Source organism: Glycine soja, chromosome 6, assembly GCF_004193775.1.
Source record: "Glycine soja cultivar W05 chromosome 6, ASM419377v2, whole genome shotgun sequence".
NCBI classification, from domain to species: Eukaryota; Viridiplantae; Streptophyta; class Magnoliopsida; order Fabales; family Fabaceae; genus Glycine; species Glycine soja.
In genome coordinates, this window is record NC_041007.1 from 6,595,193 (window position 1) to 6,612,855 (window position 17,663).

The 17,663-nt window shown below is 32.9% G+C and overlaps 2 protein-coding genes and 1 pseudogene across 3 annotated transcripts; all 3 read left to right on the top strand.

Moving 5' to 3' along the window:
* The first annotated feature begins 411 nt into the window (after positions 1 to 411).
* On the top strand, positions 412 to 4,834 carry LOC114415149 (probable glycosyltransferase At5g03795). 2 transcript variants are annotated; one of them, XM_028379720.1, is made up of 5 exons: positions 412 to 565; positions 1,863 to 2,667; positions 2,776 to 2,906; positions 3,333 to 3,678; positions 3,898 to 4,834. In XM_028379720.1, the coding sequence occupies exons 2-5, from the start codon at positions 1,912 to 1,914 to the stop codon at positions 4,564 to 4,566; spliced, it is 1,902 nt and encodes a 633-aa protein (XP_028235521.1). In that variant the 5' UTR covers positions 412 to 565; positions 1,863 to 1,911; the 3' UTR covers positions 4,567 to 4,834. The 2 variants fall into 2 exon arrangements, with proteins under 2 accessions (XP_028235521.1, XP_028235522.1); XM_028379721.1 differs by lacking the exon at positions 412 to 565 and adding an exon at positions 806 to 966.
* Positions 4,835 to 6,754: 1,920 nt separating this feature from the next.
* On the top strand, positions 6,755 to 9,318 carry LOC114415151 (annotated as a pseudogene).
* Positions 9,319 to 11,154: 1,836 nt separating this feature from the next.
* LOC114415152 lies at positions 11,155 to 15,143 on the top strand. Its single transcript, XM_028379722.1, has 4 exons — positions 11,155 to 12,071; positions 12,470 to 12,601; positions 12,710 to 12,780; positions 14,610 to 15,143. Exons 1-4 carry the CDS (start codon positions 11,898 to 11,900, stop codon positions 14,854 to 14,856), a joined length of 624 nt encoding a protein of 207 aa, XP_028235523.1. The 5' UTR covers positions 11,155 to 11,897; the 3' UTR covers positions 14,857 to 15,143.
* Positions 15,144 to 17,663: the final 2,520 nt, after the last annotated feature.

Here is a 17,663-nt window from a genome sequence, read left to right on the forward strand (position 1 = left end):
ATCTGAATTGTAGGATGGTTCATGAAATTAATGGAGGCAAACAAACAGATTGACACTGTAGACGCTGAGAAAGCTCACTTTTTTTTACATACCTTTCATTTTCTGCCTTTTCGTACCCGTTCCTCTGAACTACAATTTTCTTCATGCACTTTATGATAAAGAATATGGTGGGCACGGGAAAGATATTTTCTTCAAGTCAATTTAAAATTTGATTTGAAACAAAATAAATAAAACGTGTTAACAAAATTTTGGCTGCGAACGGGGACAACCACACAACGTATGGCCACTTGTAATAAACAGCCAATTATGATCCTGTGCGTGTTTGAATGACAGCGACACAGCGGATAAAGGTAGTACCACACAATGATTAATAATTGCCATTTATGAAAATTGGAGTTAATGTTTTTTACGGTTACAGCTGTTGCTGAATGCTGATGTTGGTGGCGTTCAGCGTGTATAGGTATCACGGTCCACCCAGTTAAGCTTTTTTAATGTCAACAAATAACACAGTTTCTGTTCTTCTACGTCGCTCGAAATTCGAACATCGACGGCCCAGGTTGGCCAGGTATTTGACATTATTTTACTTGCATTTTTTTTTGCCTGTTCAACAACTTCAACATGAAATATAAAAGAGCTAGAGTAAATTTTAGTTATCTTATATATCCCAAATTGAAAGAAAAAAAAAATACTTTTGCTCATCTCTAGAAAATCTTTAACGTGTAAAAATAAATGTTTGACAATATAGAAGCAGCAACCTTGTTTTGTGCGTGGTTGATAAGCAATTTCCAGATAGAGGGGAGAGAAATTAAATTAATCTTGAAATCTAATGTTACAACTGGCCCTTGATACCTATAATTTAACTAAAACGTGAAGTAATTCCAAGAAATATTTTCATTTCATCTCGTCTGTGTAACTGCACTACAGCAACCTAAGGAGGAGTTCAAATTCAATGCTGTTTATTTGTTGGTAAATTTATCAGTTTGTATTCTCAATTTTCATGTTAATTTGCGTCCCCCCCCCCCCCCCCCCCCCACTTTTTCATTTGTCAGTATTTCTTAGGCAATTTGCTTCTATGAACGTCAAGTATTTTCCAGAAACCATCTCACTTGTATTAGACTAGTGAATAAATTTGCAGAATGTAGATTAATTGCGTAATCAGGACATTCAACTAACTGTTTCATAGAAGTGAATTCATATGTGGAATTCTGCATCATGGATTACTTTACCTAGCTTCTTGCCTTTGCCAATTTTTTATGAATGCATCCATTTCAATTGGGTGCGTTTGAGGAGTAAAACAGTGTTAGTGGATGATTCTGAAAGATAAAAGATAGAAAAAGCAAGACTTAAAAGACGTGTTTGCGTAGTAATCTTTAAGTTTCATTTGCTCCTACCAGTTTCTGTGTACACTAGATGCAAAATGTGCAGGAGCAAATCTCTTTCATAATACAATAGAGTTCCCTCAATTTGGTTTGCATATCAAGGCTATAGAATATAGATACTAATTTGTGGTAATAATTTCGTTAATTTTCTCTGCACTCAAGGACAGAAAGGATGTGATTTGGAATGCAAAACAAAGCAATTTCTTGTGTAAACCTGCAAACAAAGTAGACCCCTTCATAGACCGATTCATACCTTATGGTGAAGGGATGCAATCCTTCAAAGAGACACATTCTTTCGTGGAAAAACACAATCTTTTAATATTTGCATTTTCTAGACACATACATTCATGAAATGACACAACCTTTCACTAATTTTGAAAAACTCTCATGAACAACACAAATTGATACCATTTTCCGTGATTTTATATAGAAACTACCTCTTTCTTCTAACTAAATCTAGTTTTTATTATGTATAATCCGCAGAGTTGATATCGTAATTGGGCAGTGACTGTTGTTCAGTAATTTTAGCGAAATGGATCAAGAGTTGTCTTCCATATTTCAGCTGGAAACAAGGAGATTGTTATGGCTTATCGGCATTACGGTTGCTATGGTTTTAGCATTCCAATATTTGGAACTTCCTTATGGTGGCATTCAACGCATTGTATTCTCTGCCAACAAGATACCAACATCTGATAGCATTAGATTTCAAGCTGCAGATCTACCATCTGAGTCTGAAAGGTTTAACAATATGACATTTTTGAATCAAGCTAATTCTACTGGTGAAAGTGCCACTGTTAATGAAACTAGGACTTCTGAGGAAAAAGACAATGTTTCAGGAACTGGTTTAATCTCAGAACTAGGAAGGGAATCAAGCAGATCTTTAGGATTTAATGAAACTGAGGAAAGTTCCACTGTGCAAAGTACTAGGATATCAAATGAATCAACGCATGCAGGAAATCTAGGACTGAGCAGTTACAACGATACCATTTCTCATTCCCCTTCTCGTGCAATAATACCAACTAATTTAGCTCCACCTCTAAGTCCAACAAAAGTGAGTCCAAATATTACTCCTCCAATGTCATCAAATGATCATGAGGAAACTGATTTTGCAGAGGATGAGAAGTTAAGACCAGTACAAGATGATGTCAATATACTACGACATAATTCGCCTATCAACAGTGTAGCACCTAAGAAGACTAAAGGTTCTCAAAAACCACTTCCAGAAGTAACAACAATCTCTGAAATGAATGAGTTACTGCTTCAGAACCGTGCCTCATTTCATTCTGAGGTAAATGATTTAATGTCATTCGGTTTTTTTTTTTTTTCATTTTATGACTTATTAATTTATTGTACCATATTCTTTACTTCTGCTCTAATGTTGCTAACTTGTTTCTAGAGGCCAAGGTGGTCTTCGATTGTTGATCAAGAGCTACTGCAGGCCAGATCAGAGATCGAAAATGCACAAATTGTAAATGATGATGTAAATCTTTATGCTCCCCTATTTCGAAACGTTTCCAGGTTCAAGAGGTATCATTTGATTATTGTAGTTCTACATTTTGCTTTGAAAAATATTTCAGAAGCATCTCCAAGAAAAATAATTATATTCTTGCAATCCACAAATGTATGTATATCTTTGCAATGATCGTATGAGCTGAAACTTTTACGAAACGTGAGGGGGAGTTGCTATTTATCATTCTGTTAAGTAATAACATGTAAACTCATCATTTTTAGTTTGTGTTTCATTTGCATACTTATCAGTATCTTGATTAGCTTTTAGATCATACATAATTTAGTATAATTCATTAAAATTGCTTGATTTCTTGATGTTGAAAACTCTGTTGGCTATTGTGTAAATGTGTAGCATCAATAATATATGAAGCAAGATTTTTATTGATACTGCTAATTTTCGTTTAACCTTGGTATTAATTATCCCTGCACTGTCTAAAATGTCAGGAGCTATGAATTAATGGAAAGAACTCTTAAAGTGTATGTGTATAGAGAAGGAGATAAGGCCATAATGCATTCACCGATACTTTCCGGACTTTATGCTTCCGAGGGGTGGTTCATGAAGCACATGGAAGCTAGTAAACAATTTGTCACTACAGACCCAAAGAATGCCCACCTATTTTACTTGCCTTTCAGTTCTCAGAGGCTAGTGGATGCTTTGTGGGTACCGAAATCAAGTTATGGGAACCTGATTCAGTATCTCAGTAATTATGTAGACATGATTGCCGGGAAACATCATTTCTGGAACAGAACAGGAGGTGCCGATCATTTTCTTGTTGCTTGCCATGACTGGGTATATGCTTTTCCTACTTAAATGAATGTGTCTTTTCTTCTGTGTCACTTTGCCAAGGGCACTAGCTATAACTGTTTCTTATTTAACATTCAATGATACTACTCTTAGTACTACTAATACTACCAGTTTTATTGTATGCAAAAGAAGTATGCATTGGTAAATGTTGTATCCTCTTTTGTATCTTATTAAAAAAAAAAAAATCTTGGCTAAACTATGCAGGCACCTGCAGAAACAAAGCAACACATGGCTAAGTGCTTAAGAGCCCTATGCAATGCTGATGTCAAACAAGGCTTTGTCTTCGGGAAGGACATGTCTCTTCCTGAAACTGTTGTCCGTAGTCCTCGGAATCCGACAAGGAGCATTGGCGGAAATCAAGTTTCAAAGAGGAAAACTCTGGCGTTTTTTGCAGGGCAAATGCATGGTTATGTTAGGCCAATTTTGTTGCAGCACTGGGAAAATAAAGACCCTGACATGAAAATCTTTGGGAGACTGCCAAAGTCTAAGGGCAACAGGAACTACATCCAGTACATGAAGAGCAGCAAGTACTGTATTTGCGCAAAGGGCTATGAAGTCAATAGTCCAAGAGTTGTGGAGGCCATCTTATATGAATGTGTCCCAGTTATTTTATCGGATAACTTTGTGCCTCCATTTTTTGAGATGTTGAATTGGGAATCCTTTGCTGTTTTTGTCTTGGAGAAGGATATTCCAAATCTGAAGAATATACTCCTTTCCATCCCTCGAAAGAGGTATCTTCAAATGCAGATGATGGTGAGAAAGGTGCAGCAGCATTTCCTTTGGCACAACAAGAGCCCTGTCAAGTATGATATATTCCACATGATACTTCATTCTATTTGGTACAACAGAGTCTTCACAGCAACAGCTGCATAGTTCATTTTGGAGATGTGGCAAAAGTAGATTGAAAGAAGCTTTCCTTTTGGAAAAAAACAAAATAAAACATTCTTTGGGGGACATTGAGAATTAGGAAGGGGTTGGTAATTTATCAGGTCATTTTTTATGTGTAGTTTTTGTTTTTTGGAGTTTTTGTTGTAATTAAATTAAATTTGTATATATTTATTCTCAAGTTGTCTTCAAGCATTCACTGTCGTCCTGCAAACCTTGTTTGATGTTTGAATAATCTTGAATAATTTGCACATCAGGTTTAAACCTTGTTATCAACATTTTTAAAAAATAAAAAAGTCCTCGTACCAATCTTGTGCTCCTACGATTTACAGTATGAATTTAGCAATCGTTTAGGGGTTAAAGTGCCATAAAATTAATTATATTTCTTACCTTATCAATTATGGAAATGCGCTTCTTCTTCTTCTTCTTCTATTTTTGACGAAATACTCTTCTTAAATTACTTAATAAATAGAAGATCAAAATGTGCCTCGTATATTCTGGTAAAAAAAAATGTATGTTAGTATCTTTGTTCATAAAAGCATAATGTAAATAACATCAATGGCCCATTTGAGATTTGTTAAATGCGTGAATAAAAATGTATGGTAGATTTGATGCGCATGGAAGGATAGTACAAGTAACATAACACAATAACACAGGCATGTAAACGAGTCATAGAATCATAGTTAAGGTTTTTGAATTAAATTGATTTTATAGAATTGATTATAAAATAACATAATTTTTGTTTAGACAACAAATATATATAACAAATTTAGGATAACATTGTTTGAATACTTTCAATTAAAATTGATTTTGAGGTTATAATAACCAAAATGAGTTTTTATATCTACGCACACTTTTTTATTATAAAACTGTGCATAAATATTGCACCAAAATTATTTTATATGTAAAATTTCATCAAAATTAAGATTTACTCATCTAATTATGATTTATCATGATTTTGAAATTTATCCCAACACACTTATATATTGTCAATGTCATAACTTTTTTAAATAATAAATACTACGTAACCAAGTGAGTCTAAATTGAACAGAGTGGTGAATTGTTGCAATAGAAATGCTTGTCTTCGGTTTTTTTCCTCACTCTCAACAAACAACAATGAAAAGCTAAAAAAAAGGGGGAGAATGAAAAAATAAAAGAAAAATAAAATATAAAAGAAAGCGAAAATATGAAGCATCAATTTGAACATAAGCCTTCTCAAATTGAAGTTACCGGTAATTTCACAGTTAAAATTTTGACCTTGTAGTGTCTCGGACTTGTTCTCGTACTGGTTCCATAATTTACTCGAGACTTCCATGTCCTGTTTTCTTCTTCCTTTGTTTCCTGTGATATGTTATTAGATCCTTTCCCCTGTTCGTATACATACAAAAGAGACAGTCACAAACACAAATCCCATTACCTACGTATGCCATTTGTCGGTTCGTTAGTCCAATGGCTCCGTTACACCTTAATCCTATGTTTCTCTAACCAAATGAATCGCTCATTGTGCTTCCTCATCATAAGATTCTCTCTTTCACCTTCCCATTGAAAACCCTCGCCAAAGTTATTGACTTTCTGGGTCAATCTCAATGGGTTTGCTTCAATTTCTTCTTCTGATCCCTCTGGGAGTGAGGAGTTAGCCAGTTTTTTTATTCTTTTTCTGAGATTCCCACATAGATCGTGGGTTTAGATTTCCGTCTCAGACAGAAACTACGAGATTAGTTTCATATGTAGGAATAACAATGGCTATAGTTTTAATGGTTCAGTATTCTGAACTTCCTAGTAGTAAATTCTTATCTTCTGTTACCACCAAGATTACCAGTTTCACAACGGATACATAATCTTCTGTTAATTCTAAAGTGGAGGGTAATAATTTGCACCTAGATGGTTCTAATTCAAACTCTACTCATGCATTGGAAGAGAAAGCAATTAGTCCTCAGGTACCCCAATTTCACAATGACAGAGATTCAATTACTTCCCCTGCACCAGAGAAAGCTAAAGGACTTGATGGTTCCCCAATGCGTAGTGTTCAGGGAAGAGAACTTAATTTGGCATAACCACAACCAAGGGTTACATTGCCCAACAAAGCATCCTTAGATTCAGAAACGGATTCAAGAAGTCCTGTGGCATCTGTCACTTCAGCAGCAACTTCAGTGAAATCGGATATAACCGGTTCAGTTTCTAAGGATGGAAAGTCGGGTTCTTTGCAAGGTAGTAGTAACTTGACATCCAATAATGGTAAGCCTGTGACTGCAAAGAATTCCAAAAAGAGACCATCTAAAGTAGTTTCAATATCTAAGATGAACTTGCCGTTGCAGCATAATCATGCTTCTTCCAAGCTAGTGGTATGTTTTGGATAATGAGATATGATTGAATTATATTATTAGATGAGTTTTTCTAACTTATCCTGTTGATGTTTGTAGAAACCAGCAAGGGCTTCAGCTGTCGATCTGGAAATATTGCATGCTAAATCAGAGATTTTAAATGCACCCGTCATTATGAATGATCCAAGACTTTACCCACCTTTATACAGGAATGCCTCCATGTTCAGAAGGTATGATAAGCATCTTTTTCAATGCACGGATTCTACTCTTGAGCCAAACCACTGTAATTTGGTTGAATGGCCAAATTTCTGATTGAATTATATTATTATCAACTAATTGTTTCTGAAGAGTGAACTGAATCTAATAGCTTGATCATAGAATTAAAAACTGTCTATATTAGATCTTAATAAAAGACTGGCATTTAAAATAGGTTGACCTTCTGGCATTTGGTATAATATAAATGCATGATTTGGTTTAAGTGCACCATTTCCTATGGGTTTTTCACCTGTATATATCTGATTTGATAGTTAAACATTTGAAGTTTGCACTTGCTAACATCACAAGGTGAAATAAGTCATTCATCACCAAGCTAGGTGTTTTTCCATGTCTTATTCAACAAATTAAATTAACAGGATATATACAAAGATATATGATTCGGTTACATCATGTTATATGTGGAAAAAATCAAGAACCAAACTTGGGAGGATTCTGCTTACATATTGTTCAATTAACTATGTATGTGTTTCTCTGCCTCCTGTGAGTTGAGTATCCTGCTGTGCACTTCCTTACTAAAAGAAATTCAACTAACAATGTCTGCATTCTGCAGGAGTTATGAACTAATGGAAAATATGCTCAAAGTTTGCATCTACCAGGATGAAGACAGACCAATCTTTCATGAGCCGTTACTGGATGGAATATATGCATCTGAAGGATGGTTCATGAAATTAATGGAGGCAAACAAACTGTCACTGGAGACCCTGGGAAGGCTCACTTGTTTTACATACCTTTCAGTTCAAGATTGTTGCAACAAACTCTCTATGTACGTAATTCACACAGACATTCCAACTTAATTGAGTACATGAAAAATTATGTAAAGATGATTGCTGGAAAGTATCCTTTCTGGAATAGAACTTCTGGAGCAGATCACTTTGTTGTTGCGTGCCATGATTGGGTATGATTCTTTATGTTTATGCAAATTATGATTAATAAATTTTCTTCCCCTTTCCTCAGAACCTCAATTTGCTTCATGCAACTTATGATAAAGAATATGGTGTGTGTCTGTGTTCCCAGCTCCCTCTTACTTAAATTTTAATCTGTAACATAATCTCAAATTCAGAGAAGTTCTCCCTCAATGTAACCAGTAAAATATTTGCATTATCAGGCTGTGACAAATAGCAATTGCTGCATTTCATATTATTAGTTATGGACTATAGATATAGTATTTCCCACATGACATGCCTAATCCATTATAATTGAATCATTAATTTCTGTTGAAGCAGTGTCACCAGTAATTGAGTGGCAGAGTATTTAACAAGCACCATTTCTCAGGCTCCTGCAGAAACAAGAGGGCGCATGCTTAGTAGCATCAGAGCCCTCTGCAATGCAGACATTGAAGTAGGATTCAAGATAGGCAAGGATGTTTCTCTTCCAGAAACATATATAAGGTCGAGTGAGAATCCTGTCAAAAATATAGAGGGCGACCCTCCTTCTCAGAGGCCTATCCTGGCTTTTTTTGCAGGAGGTTTGCACGTTTATGTTCGCCTATTCTGTTGAAGCACTGGGAAAACAAAGAACCTGACATGAAAATTTCTGGTCCCTTGCCGCATGTCAGGGGTAATGTAAACTACATCCAATTCATGAAGAGCAGCAAATTCTGCATCCATGCAAGGGGTCATGAAGTTAATAGCCCGCGAGTGGTAGAGGCTATATTTCACGAGTGCATTCCAGTTATCATATCTGACAATTTTATTCCTCCTTTCTTTGAGATTTTGAACTGGGAATCTTTTGCTGTGTTTGTCACAGAGGAAGAAATCCCTAATTTGAGGAACATACTGCTGTCCATCTCTGAAGAAAGATACTTAGAGATGCATAAGAGGGTGAAAAAGGTGCAAGAGCATTTTCCCTGGCATGCTGAACCTGTAAAGGATGATTTGTCTCATATGCTTCTTCATTCAATTTGGTACAATAGACTTTTCCATATAAGCCAGACATGATGATATCAATTTTGGAGAAAAATCACTGTGATTGATAACTTGATGATGGATAGATTGTTTGGGTTAACAAATGAAGCAAGAACAATATGGTTAGAGAAAAAGTTCATTGATTCTAGAGGGTCATATCTATCCCTAGAGAATAATTGATTCATAATAATGTTATTGTTTGGTCATCTAGTGAAATCATGAAGATCTGTCTTTAATTATGTGACAGCAGAAAAGAAAATTACTTATTTAAAAAAACTGCAATGAATTGACACTCCTCATGGGAAGTAGAAGCAAAAGCAATTGCCAAAAAAATAGTTTTGTACCGAAAAAATTGTTGTGAAAGCTATATCCGTGGAAACCAAAACAGCAAATGATTCTCGAAATAAATAGGAAATTGACATTTGTCAATGATTTTATGATAAAATATTTAATTAATTTAATATTTTTATATTTAACATAAACGGCCACACCAAAACCTGTAACTATAATAATAACGTTTTAGAGACAAATTACACTTCGAAGTTGCGAAATGGGTCAGGGTCTCCCATGAATCATGATGTATGAGAACTAGACAAAGTCCTGATTTGGATCTAGCAACATTTTTAAATCTACAGCCACGACAATGTTACTTTAAAATAAGTTTTAAAACACATTGACAAAATAAGTGCTTTTTTAATGGATCGGAGAAACTTTCTGCCTAGTGCTTTTTTTTGTGCTGTATCTGCCCAGTGCCCTATAACTTTCGGAGATGATCATTTTGAGCGAGTCTTTGGATATTCTCCGGATATGACTCCCTTCTACGACAGAAAGAGAAAATACAGAAAATATTATATTTTCAATAATAAGCACTAAAATCTGTTATATGTGAATGAATTATATTTTTGGTATTATACGTGGATAAATTTTCTCGCATAGATTCAAAATTTTCGGCCATGTTTTTCATTTTAATTTGTTTAATTTCTATGCCCGAGAGAATTATTACTTATTAGAGCAATAAATATATTTTATTATCGCAAATTTACATTAAATACTATGCACGATACTTTATCCTTGTTAGCACATCAAAGTTTTATGATTCTCCTTGAGAATGGGGCAATTTTTTTTTCTAATTTATTAAATGGGATATTTTTTGAATTAATTTTCAAATGAAAAGACGTAAGTTGAACGAATTTCCCACAACTTTAACACAAGTCGTAAACATTGTTTGACTTTCTTTTTAACTGAAGTCATAGAATTTAAAGTTATGTCTCTCTCAACCACTTCTAATTTATTCATTTTTTTAATATTTTATTTCTAATATTATGAATTATTATTTGTAACTTATTTGTTTTGTATATTTTTGTTTCTATGAATTATTGTTTGTAATAAGAATTAAAAAAATTGTGTAAACAAAATACTTAAGTTTAAATAAAAAAAATATGTTCATAGTTTTTTTCCAAATATTAATAATGTATATAGCAAATTCACATCTAATATTGTATGTACTTTTTAATTTTATTTTTGTACTTAATTAGTATTGTTCAGTTTATATCAATGTATTATATTGTTTTCATTTTAATAATTATTTTTATTAGTAAATTATGTTTTGTTGTTTATATTAAAATAATTTTATTAAATAAAATTGATTAATAATACTATTAAATTCATACAAAAATTATTAGTTTACATAAAATAAGTTAAAAGTGGTAGGATAAAACATGACTGTCAGATGATTGACTTTAATTTGTTCAGTTAAAAAACAAATTAAAAAATCACAAAAATCATAAAATTTCTTACAATTTCATTAAAAATAAATTTAAAAAAAAAAAGAAGTTACAAAAAGTTTATTTCCTTGATCTCTCCTTAATCTTAAAGTCATAAGAATCTATACCAATTATTCCATTTAAAAATTAATTAAAAAATTCGAAAAAAGAATTACCCCTTGCCTTTGGAGCTCTCCTTGATCTCTTACCGCGGTTCTGCGTTTATTTTTATTTTCATGAAACAAAGGGGCTTAAACGCGTATGCATATTGACCACGTTACACGTGTTCCGACTACCTTACGTGAAAATCAGTGAAGGCAACAACATTTGAGGAAGCAAACAAAGGGTGGTCCCCACCTTTAACATCTCTGTTTTCTCAAAAATCTTCCTGGTCTGGTCTGGTCTACCCGGATCTAATCCCGTTTTGAATCCACCTGTGTTTGTTTTTCTTCTGCTTCACACTTCTGATCTCATCTATACGTGAGAATATCTCTAATAGAATATCAAGATTTATAATCTTTAATAATATTTTGGTGGATCCTGTGATATCACTGTAAAGATTTTTCTTTTTCTTTTCAATCAAAAATCAATGATTTTAAATTACTTCTTGTAGATCTCAAAAGGACTTACTTCCTAATATTTAGAGTGACCCCCATGGAGGGTTGGGTTAATTTTTCTTTTTTCTGATTCTCATGATGATCTTGTAATGTTTTTCTACAAAAACAGTTTTACTATCCTGGAGATCAAACCCCTCCCTCCAAGAGTAGATCTTTAAAAAATCTGTTTTTGCATCTAAGATAAGGTGTAAGAAAGAGGTGCTATCAGTCTCTCACACCTCACCTCGTTTTGCTTTTTTAACTTTTTGATGTTACCATCTTTATTCCCTTTGGGTATCTTTACAAAGCACAGCAAAGAAATTCACTGAGAAAGAGAAAGCGAAGGGTGATGATGGAGTGAATTAAGTACAAATGAAAGATGAACAGAAAATATTGAATTGGGTCAATCAGATCTAATCTATAGAGTATAAGTAGGTAATTGACAAAGGAGTGTTATTTATGGCTACATATACCAAAAGCACTATAGTGAAGGGGGTCAAGTCAAGTGCCCAAGATGTCTCTTCCAAGCCCAAGATTGATTCTTTAGCTCTCAAGAAGAAGCTGAACACCTCAATCAAACGCCCACCTGATTCTAATCTGAAGTCTGTCACCACCACTGTCACAAAATCTGAGGTATCATTCTCAACAAACACTAATAAAAAAATATAAAAAAACCAACTTTTTGATTTATTGGATTGAATTCTTATATGATTGGTTTGAATTTGTGGGGTTCTGAATTCAGCTGCTGGTTTTCGTTGACTGTTGGATATTGCATTGACTGTTAATTTTACATGTTGCTATTGCTGTGCTTATTGCTTAGGGTTCAGAATTTCCGGATGTTCCAATAAATACATAGTGATTTATTTGGAGAACTTGCATTTGATTTCTGTTATGTAAGTATTTTACTTGTTTTTTCCTTAAAAAAATTGTGGAACCATAAAGCATTTCTTGATTCAACTTTCAAATATAATGTGTAGATGTCAGCTAGGAAGGGTTGTAAATTGTAATTTTTGTTTTGCATAAACTTGAAGGTTAAATCAAAACCGGTAACTGCATCATCAGCATCGTCCAAAACAATAACAACGACAACTACTACCAAAACCAAAGTGAGAGAGAAGAAAGTCTATAGTCTGCCTGGCCAGAAACATGATCCTCCAGAACAGGTACTGAATCTATCTCAGTTGGATCATGGAATTCACAAACCAATGTCTACATATGGCAATCGGCACGTACTCATCCTTGAGAAAAAAATTTATTTTTTCTGTTGACAGAAAGAACCTCTGAGGATTTTTTATGAGTCATTGTCAAAACAAATGCCAACAAGTGAAATGGCGGAATTTTGGTGAGTTTTCTTACAATCATACAATTATTAACCATCCATTTTCACTTCTGCAATTAGATGTTTGTTCTGTTTCTTCTAAGATATGTGTCTATGCCAACTTACATCTAGGATAGCCATTTGCTATGGTGACTCCTACGAATGTTCTGTTTTAATGAATCAAATTAATGTTTCATACCATAGGCATGACATCAATTTGCCTTAATTGTTTTTATGAAAATCTTGCATTTTCTACTGATAAGTAACTTTGGTTAAAAAACTCTGTTGTCTCTATTTGTATCACTAGCTCACTCCTTCCCTGCTCATGTCTAACATTGTCAACTTGTGCACGATGATAAAGTATGCTAACGCATTTGCCACTACTTTGTTCCTCTTTATTTCGTAAACAAGGACATTTCTTGTAGAGGGACAACTGCAAGTGTCAGTTTGCCTGATAAACTTGTTTCCTTAGATTGAAAGATAGTGCTATTAGAGATGTAAAGGTAGTTAATAGTATGCCTCTCCCGGACAAACCAAAACGTTCTTTTTTATCGCATCTTGTCAATTACAGAATGATATATTCTGTTTCTTGATTTCCAAGAAACAAATTACTTTATTTGGTTTGGTTGACCTTAGCTTATGAGATTGTTAAGGCTAACATTGAGTCCAATCACCATCTCTGTAAAATTTAAACACCAGTTTATCATAATTCTGTTTGTTATAATATACTCTGTAAAGTAGGAAACCTCTTTGTTATTTTACGGACAGTTTGTACTACTACTACAAGGAAATGGTTGCACACTTTTATTATTACACCTCTCTATGCTTTCTTGGTGAATAATCTGTCTGTGAGCCTGGCTTGCTTTGGTCCTAGTGAGCCTTTAAGACCTTATTCATCTAAACTTTAAAAACTTCGTACCCCATTGTCCAGAGACTCTTCGCTATGCGAAGGTATGGGGGAGGGATGTTGTACGCAGCCTTACCCTTGCATATGCAAAGAGGCTGTTTCCGGATTCATCTAAACTTTATTTCGATATAAAAAAAGTTAGACACAACATAAATTACTAAACACCATAATTCAGAAGTCATATCGTAAGTACTGCTAAAATCTAAGAAACTGAAGAGGAGTTTAAACAACACTCATGTAGGTACATGGAAAATTCTGAAAGTTACTAAGGAGCAATCCCACCCCCCCCCCCCCCCCCCCCCCTTCCTTTTTTTGTGTGTCTGTGTGGACTATGGAAAAACAAGATTTAAATCTGGAACCTTGTGTGAACTACCAAGACCCTCACCACTAGGTCAGCCTTAAAGGGTTAGGACTTAGGAGCAAACCTGTTAAGAAGCCATCCATAGACCCATAGTCATCTGTCTGTAAAATCCATACTTTGAAGGCCTCTTTGGATAAAAGCTAGAAGAGCTTTTGAGATCTTCTAAAGAGTGTTTTAGCAATTAATATCTTTGAGAAAAAGAAAATTTTAACAAATCCAAATTTGTAACTAGTTGATATATTCCTTCCGATAGACAAGTAAAAATATTTTAACAAACCTCTGTAACTTGTTAATATTTTAATTCGTTCTTCCCAACGTCGAATTTTGAGGGAAATATTGCTTCTTGCGTTACATTGGCCAGTATAGTATTTGTTCACTTGTTTTCCATTGTATTGGTTGGAGGGGCCAGTTTGATTCCTTCAGCATTACAGATTTAACTTTAAGCAATAGAATCTGTGCATGACTCTTCAACTGATGATGTTTTTTGTATTAAGTTGGAGTCTTGTGCCGTAGTTTACTGAAGTTTATGTGGATTAAATATTTCTCAGAAATTAAAAATTGAATTATATATACCTCAATGTGCAGGTTAATGGAACATGGGTTGCTATCTCCTGAAAAAGCTAAGAAAGCATTTGAGAAAAAGCAGAGGAAGCAAAAGGAGCTTCGAACAGGAACTCCTGTTAAGGTATCAAAGCCTCCAACTAAGACTGCAATGTCACAGAAACAACAACAGGTATCAAAGAACAGTGACATAAAAGCCAACAAAAGAATTGTCGATGAGAGTGATGATGATGACGATTTCGTTTTAAGTCATAAAAGAAGAAAATGGTAAGAGGAAGGAAAGCCTTTCATAATGTTTATTTAATAAAAATAAAAATAAAAGGAAGAAATGTTGTATTCTCGAAATAATTGTTAGATAAAAACATTCTTCATGTTTCCAACTTAGTCATACAATAAGGGACATGCAATTGACGTGCCTCTCGGAATCTACATTATGACAATGGAAATTGCTTCCCTCTGTTACCTCAGTGCCTTGAAATTGATAAACATTCTGCAGAACAATTTAACTACCTCTTTCTTCCCACACAAATATATAACATTACCCTTCAATTTGAGGTCTTTGGTGGTCTTTGTTTTCCTTCTCCCACCATTACATTATATATTAACATTGAGGAATTTGTGAGAAAATTTTAAAGCATTAAGAGTTGCGCTGTTTTATTTAAATTAATGAGTTATGTTGTTTCATATAAAATAAAGAGTTGTGTTGATTCATTCAATTTAAAGAGTTATTTTCATCAAATTGGAGAGTTGTTTTGGTTCAATTCAATAATCATAATACTTCATACGAGTTGATTATAAGCATGTTAAGGAAAGAACATGTGTTTATATAAATAAACATCGTGTGTTTATTTATTCATAAGTAGACATCAATAGAAATTGTGTGTCTATTTATAAAAATATAAATTAGATAAAAGTATTTTTTTTATAAGACACATCAAGTGCTAAGCTGTAACTTTTCATGAAATACATTAAATTTAGTTAATGTGACTTTTTTTGAAAAAATACAAAGTATCTAAAAAGTACACTTTATTTATGATTAAATCCTCTCTATATTCTTAAATTCATCTGTCTTTTCCTTTGTTACATAAGAGATAAAAGAAAATGTTATTTAGTAATCTTTTATATATCCACATTTTGTTTGTCTAAGTAAATATAGGTTCTAATCATTTAAGTAAAATCTTGAATTTGAATCTTTTATGTGAAAAAATATAATTAGTAAGAAGGATTCGATTGAAAGTAGTCAATTAAGTTCTTTAATAGAAATTCTTTATTAATAAAATTAAGAGATATTTTGTACTAATATTATTGTGACTTGCAAACATCATTATTTTCATAACTTCAATTAAATATAAAAGAAAATGTTTATCCTCATGTCGAAGATATATAATTATGCATGTGTTAACGTTTCTTCTTATTTTACTCTTCAAAGATCTATTTCCAGTGATATAAAAATAAGGGCTAACTCAATTGGATACACTTGCTGACTTGCACGCCCCCAAAAAAGGAGAGGAGAATGCTTTAAGTTAATTAATCCCAAAAGTCTTGGTGTAAATCTTCAATCCCAAAAGCTTTCCATATCCTAAATATATCAACTTAGGACTATTGCATTTATCATTAATTCAATTTTCCTCTTTTAAATCAATCTTTCCAAATCTAAAATTATTCCTAATTTTTCTTATCGTTAATTTTATCGGGTTTTAGTTATAAATCACTAAATCAAACACCTGATCACAATGAAAGAAAGATAAATTATTACTTGGCAGTTGGCATTGTCGGCAATACTATACACTTATGGTGATGTAACAAATTGGAATGTTATATCTTTTTTGCGTGACTCCTTTATATATAGAAAATGTTCAATGTTCTATTATAAGTGTGAATTAGTATATTTTAATTGACCCACCTTTTTACTTAGCCTATCATTATGATAATATAATTATCCAAAAGTTGATATATACTTCCTACTATCTCTTGAGATGTATCTCTTAAATTTTGAACTATGCTTCTCATTTTATTTGAAAATTTGAAATGTTGTTTCAACAATTTCTCTCTCGATTAAAAATTTCAAATTACCACATCATTACAAACCTTTATTTTCTCCTCAACTTTGCTTTATAATCATTTTTCATCTTTTTATCCTTCTAAGTAGTAAATATTCTTCTCGTTTTTTTTATGTATATATCTCTCTTTTACACCTTATATCCTTACTTTGAACCAAAATATTCGTATTTCTTATAATGTCATCTCCATTAAAAAATATATATATATAATTGACAATACTATAAAGATAAAAAAGAGTGATTGAGATATATATATATATATATATATATATATATATATATATATATATATATATATATTATATATTTCATGTTTTTAAAATATCTATATTTATACAATTATTTATTAATACTTTTTAGCCATGTGCTTAAATAACCACAGACAAAAGTTTGGCATAAGTATCCCTACCCTTGCCTTCACAATAAAGACGTCTTATATTTTGTCAATTTAGAACAATGTGTGTGTTTGATAATTTTAAATATTCATATTTATAGAATTATTTATTAATCGGTACTTATAGCCACGTGCTTAAATAACCACAGACAAAAAGTTCGATATTTTCCCCAAACATTGCTTCCATCATAAAGACGTCTTATGATTTTGTTAAATATATGGTTAGTGGAAGTTAAATCGTAACAAGAGGACATCTAAGTAGTTAAGTCTTCAATTCATCCTTTACTTCTCATGGATTTACCTTGGCTCAAAACCCTTCCGGTTAGAGTTCAATTGATAAGAGTATTTCCTAAACATCACGATAATTAAACCTTGTTTAATAACTTGATACTATATACAAAAATTAAACTTGAAAATTTATATCTTACTTAGAAATTTAAATGTGACTTCAGCAAGAAAATGAAAAGGTTCAAACACTATTATCATGCAACTTCAGCTTTCTCACCTTCGCAAATGCGATACGAATGGAATATATTCTCACAAAATTCCATATAGTGAATGCATTAAAACATGTAAAAAAGACTATAAATTAGCATAAGTTATAAATTTATCAGACTCTCTTAC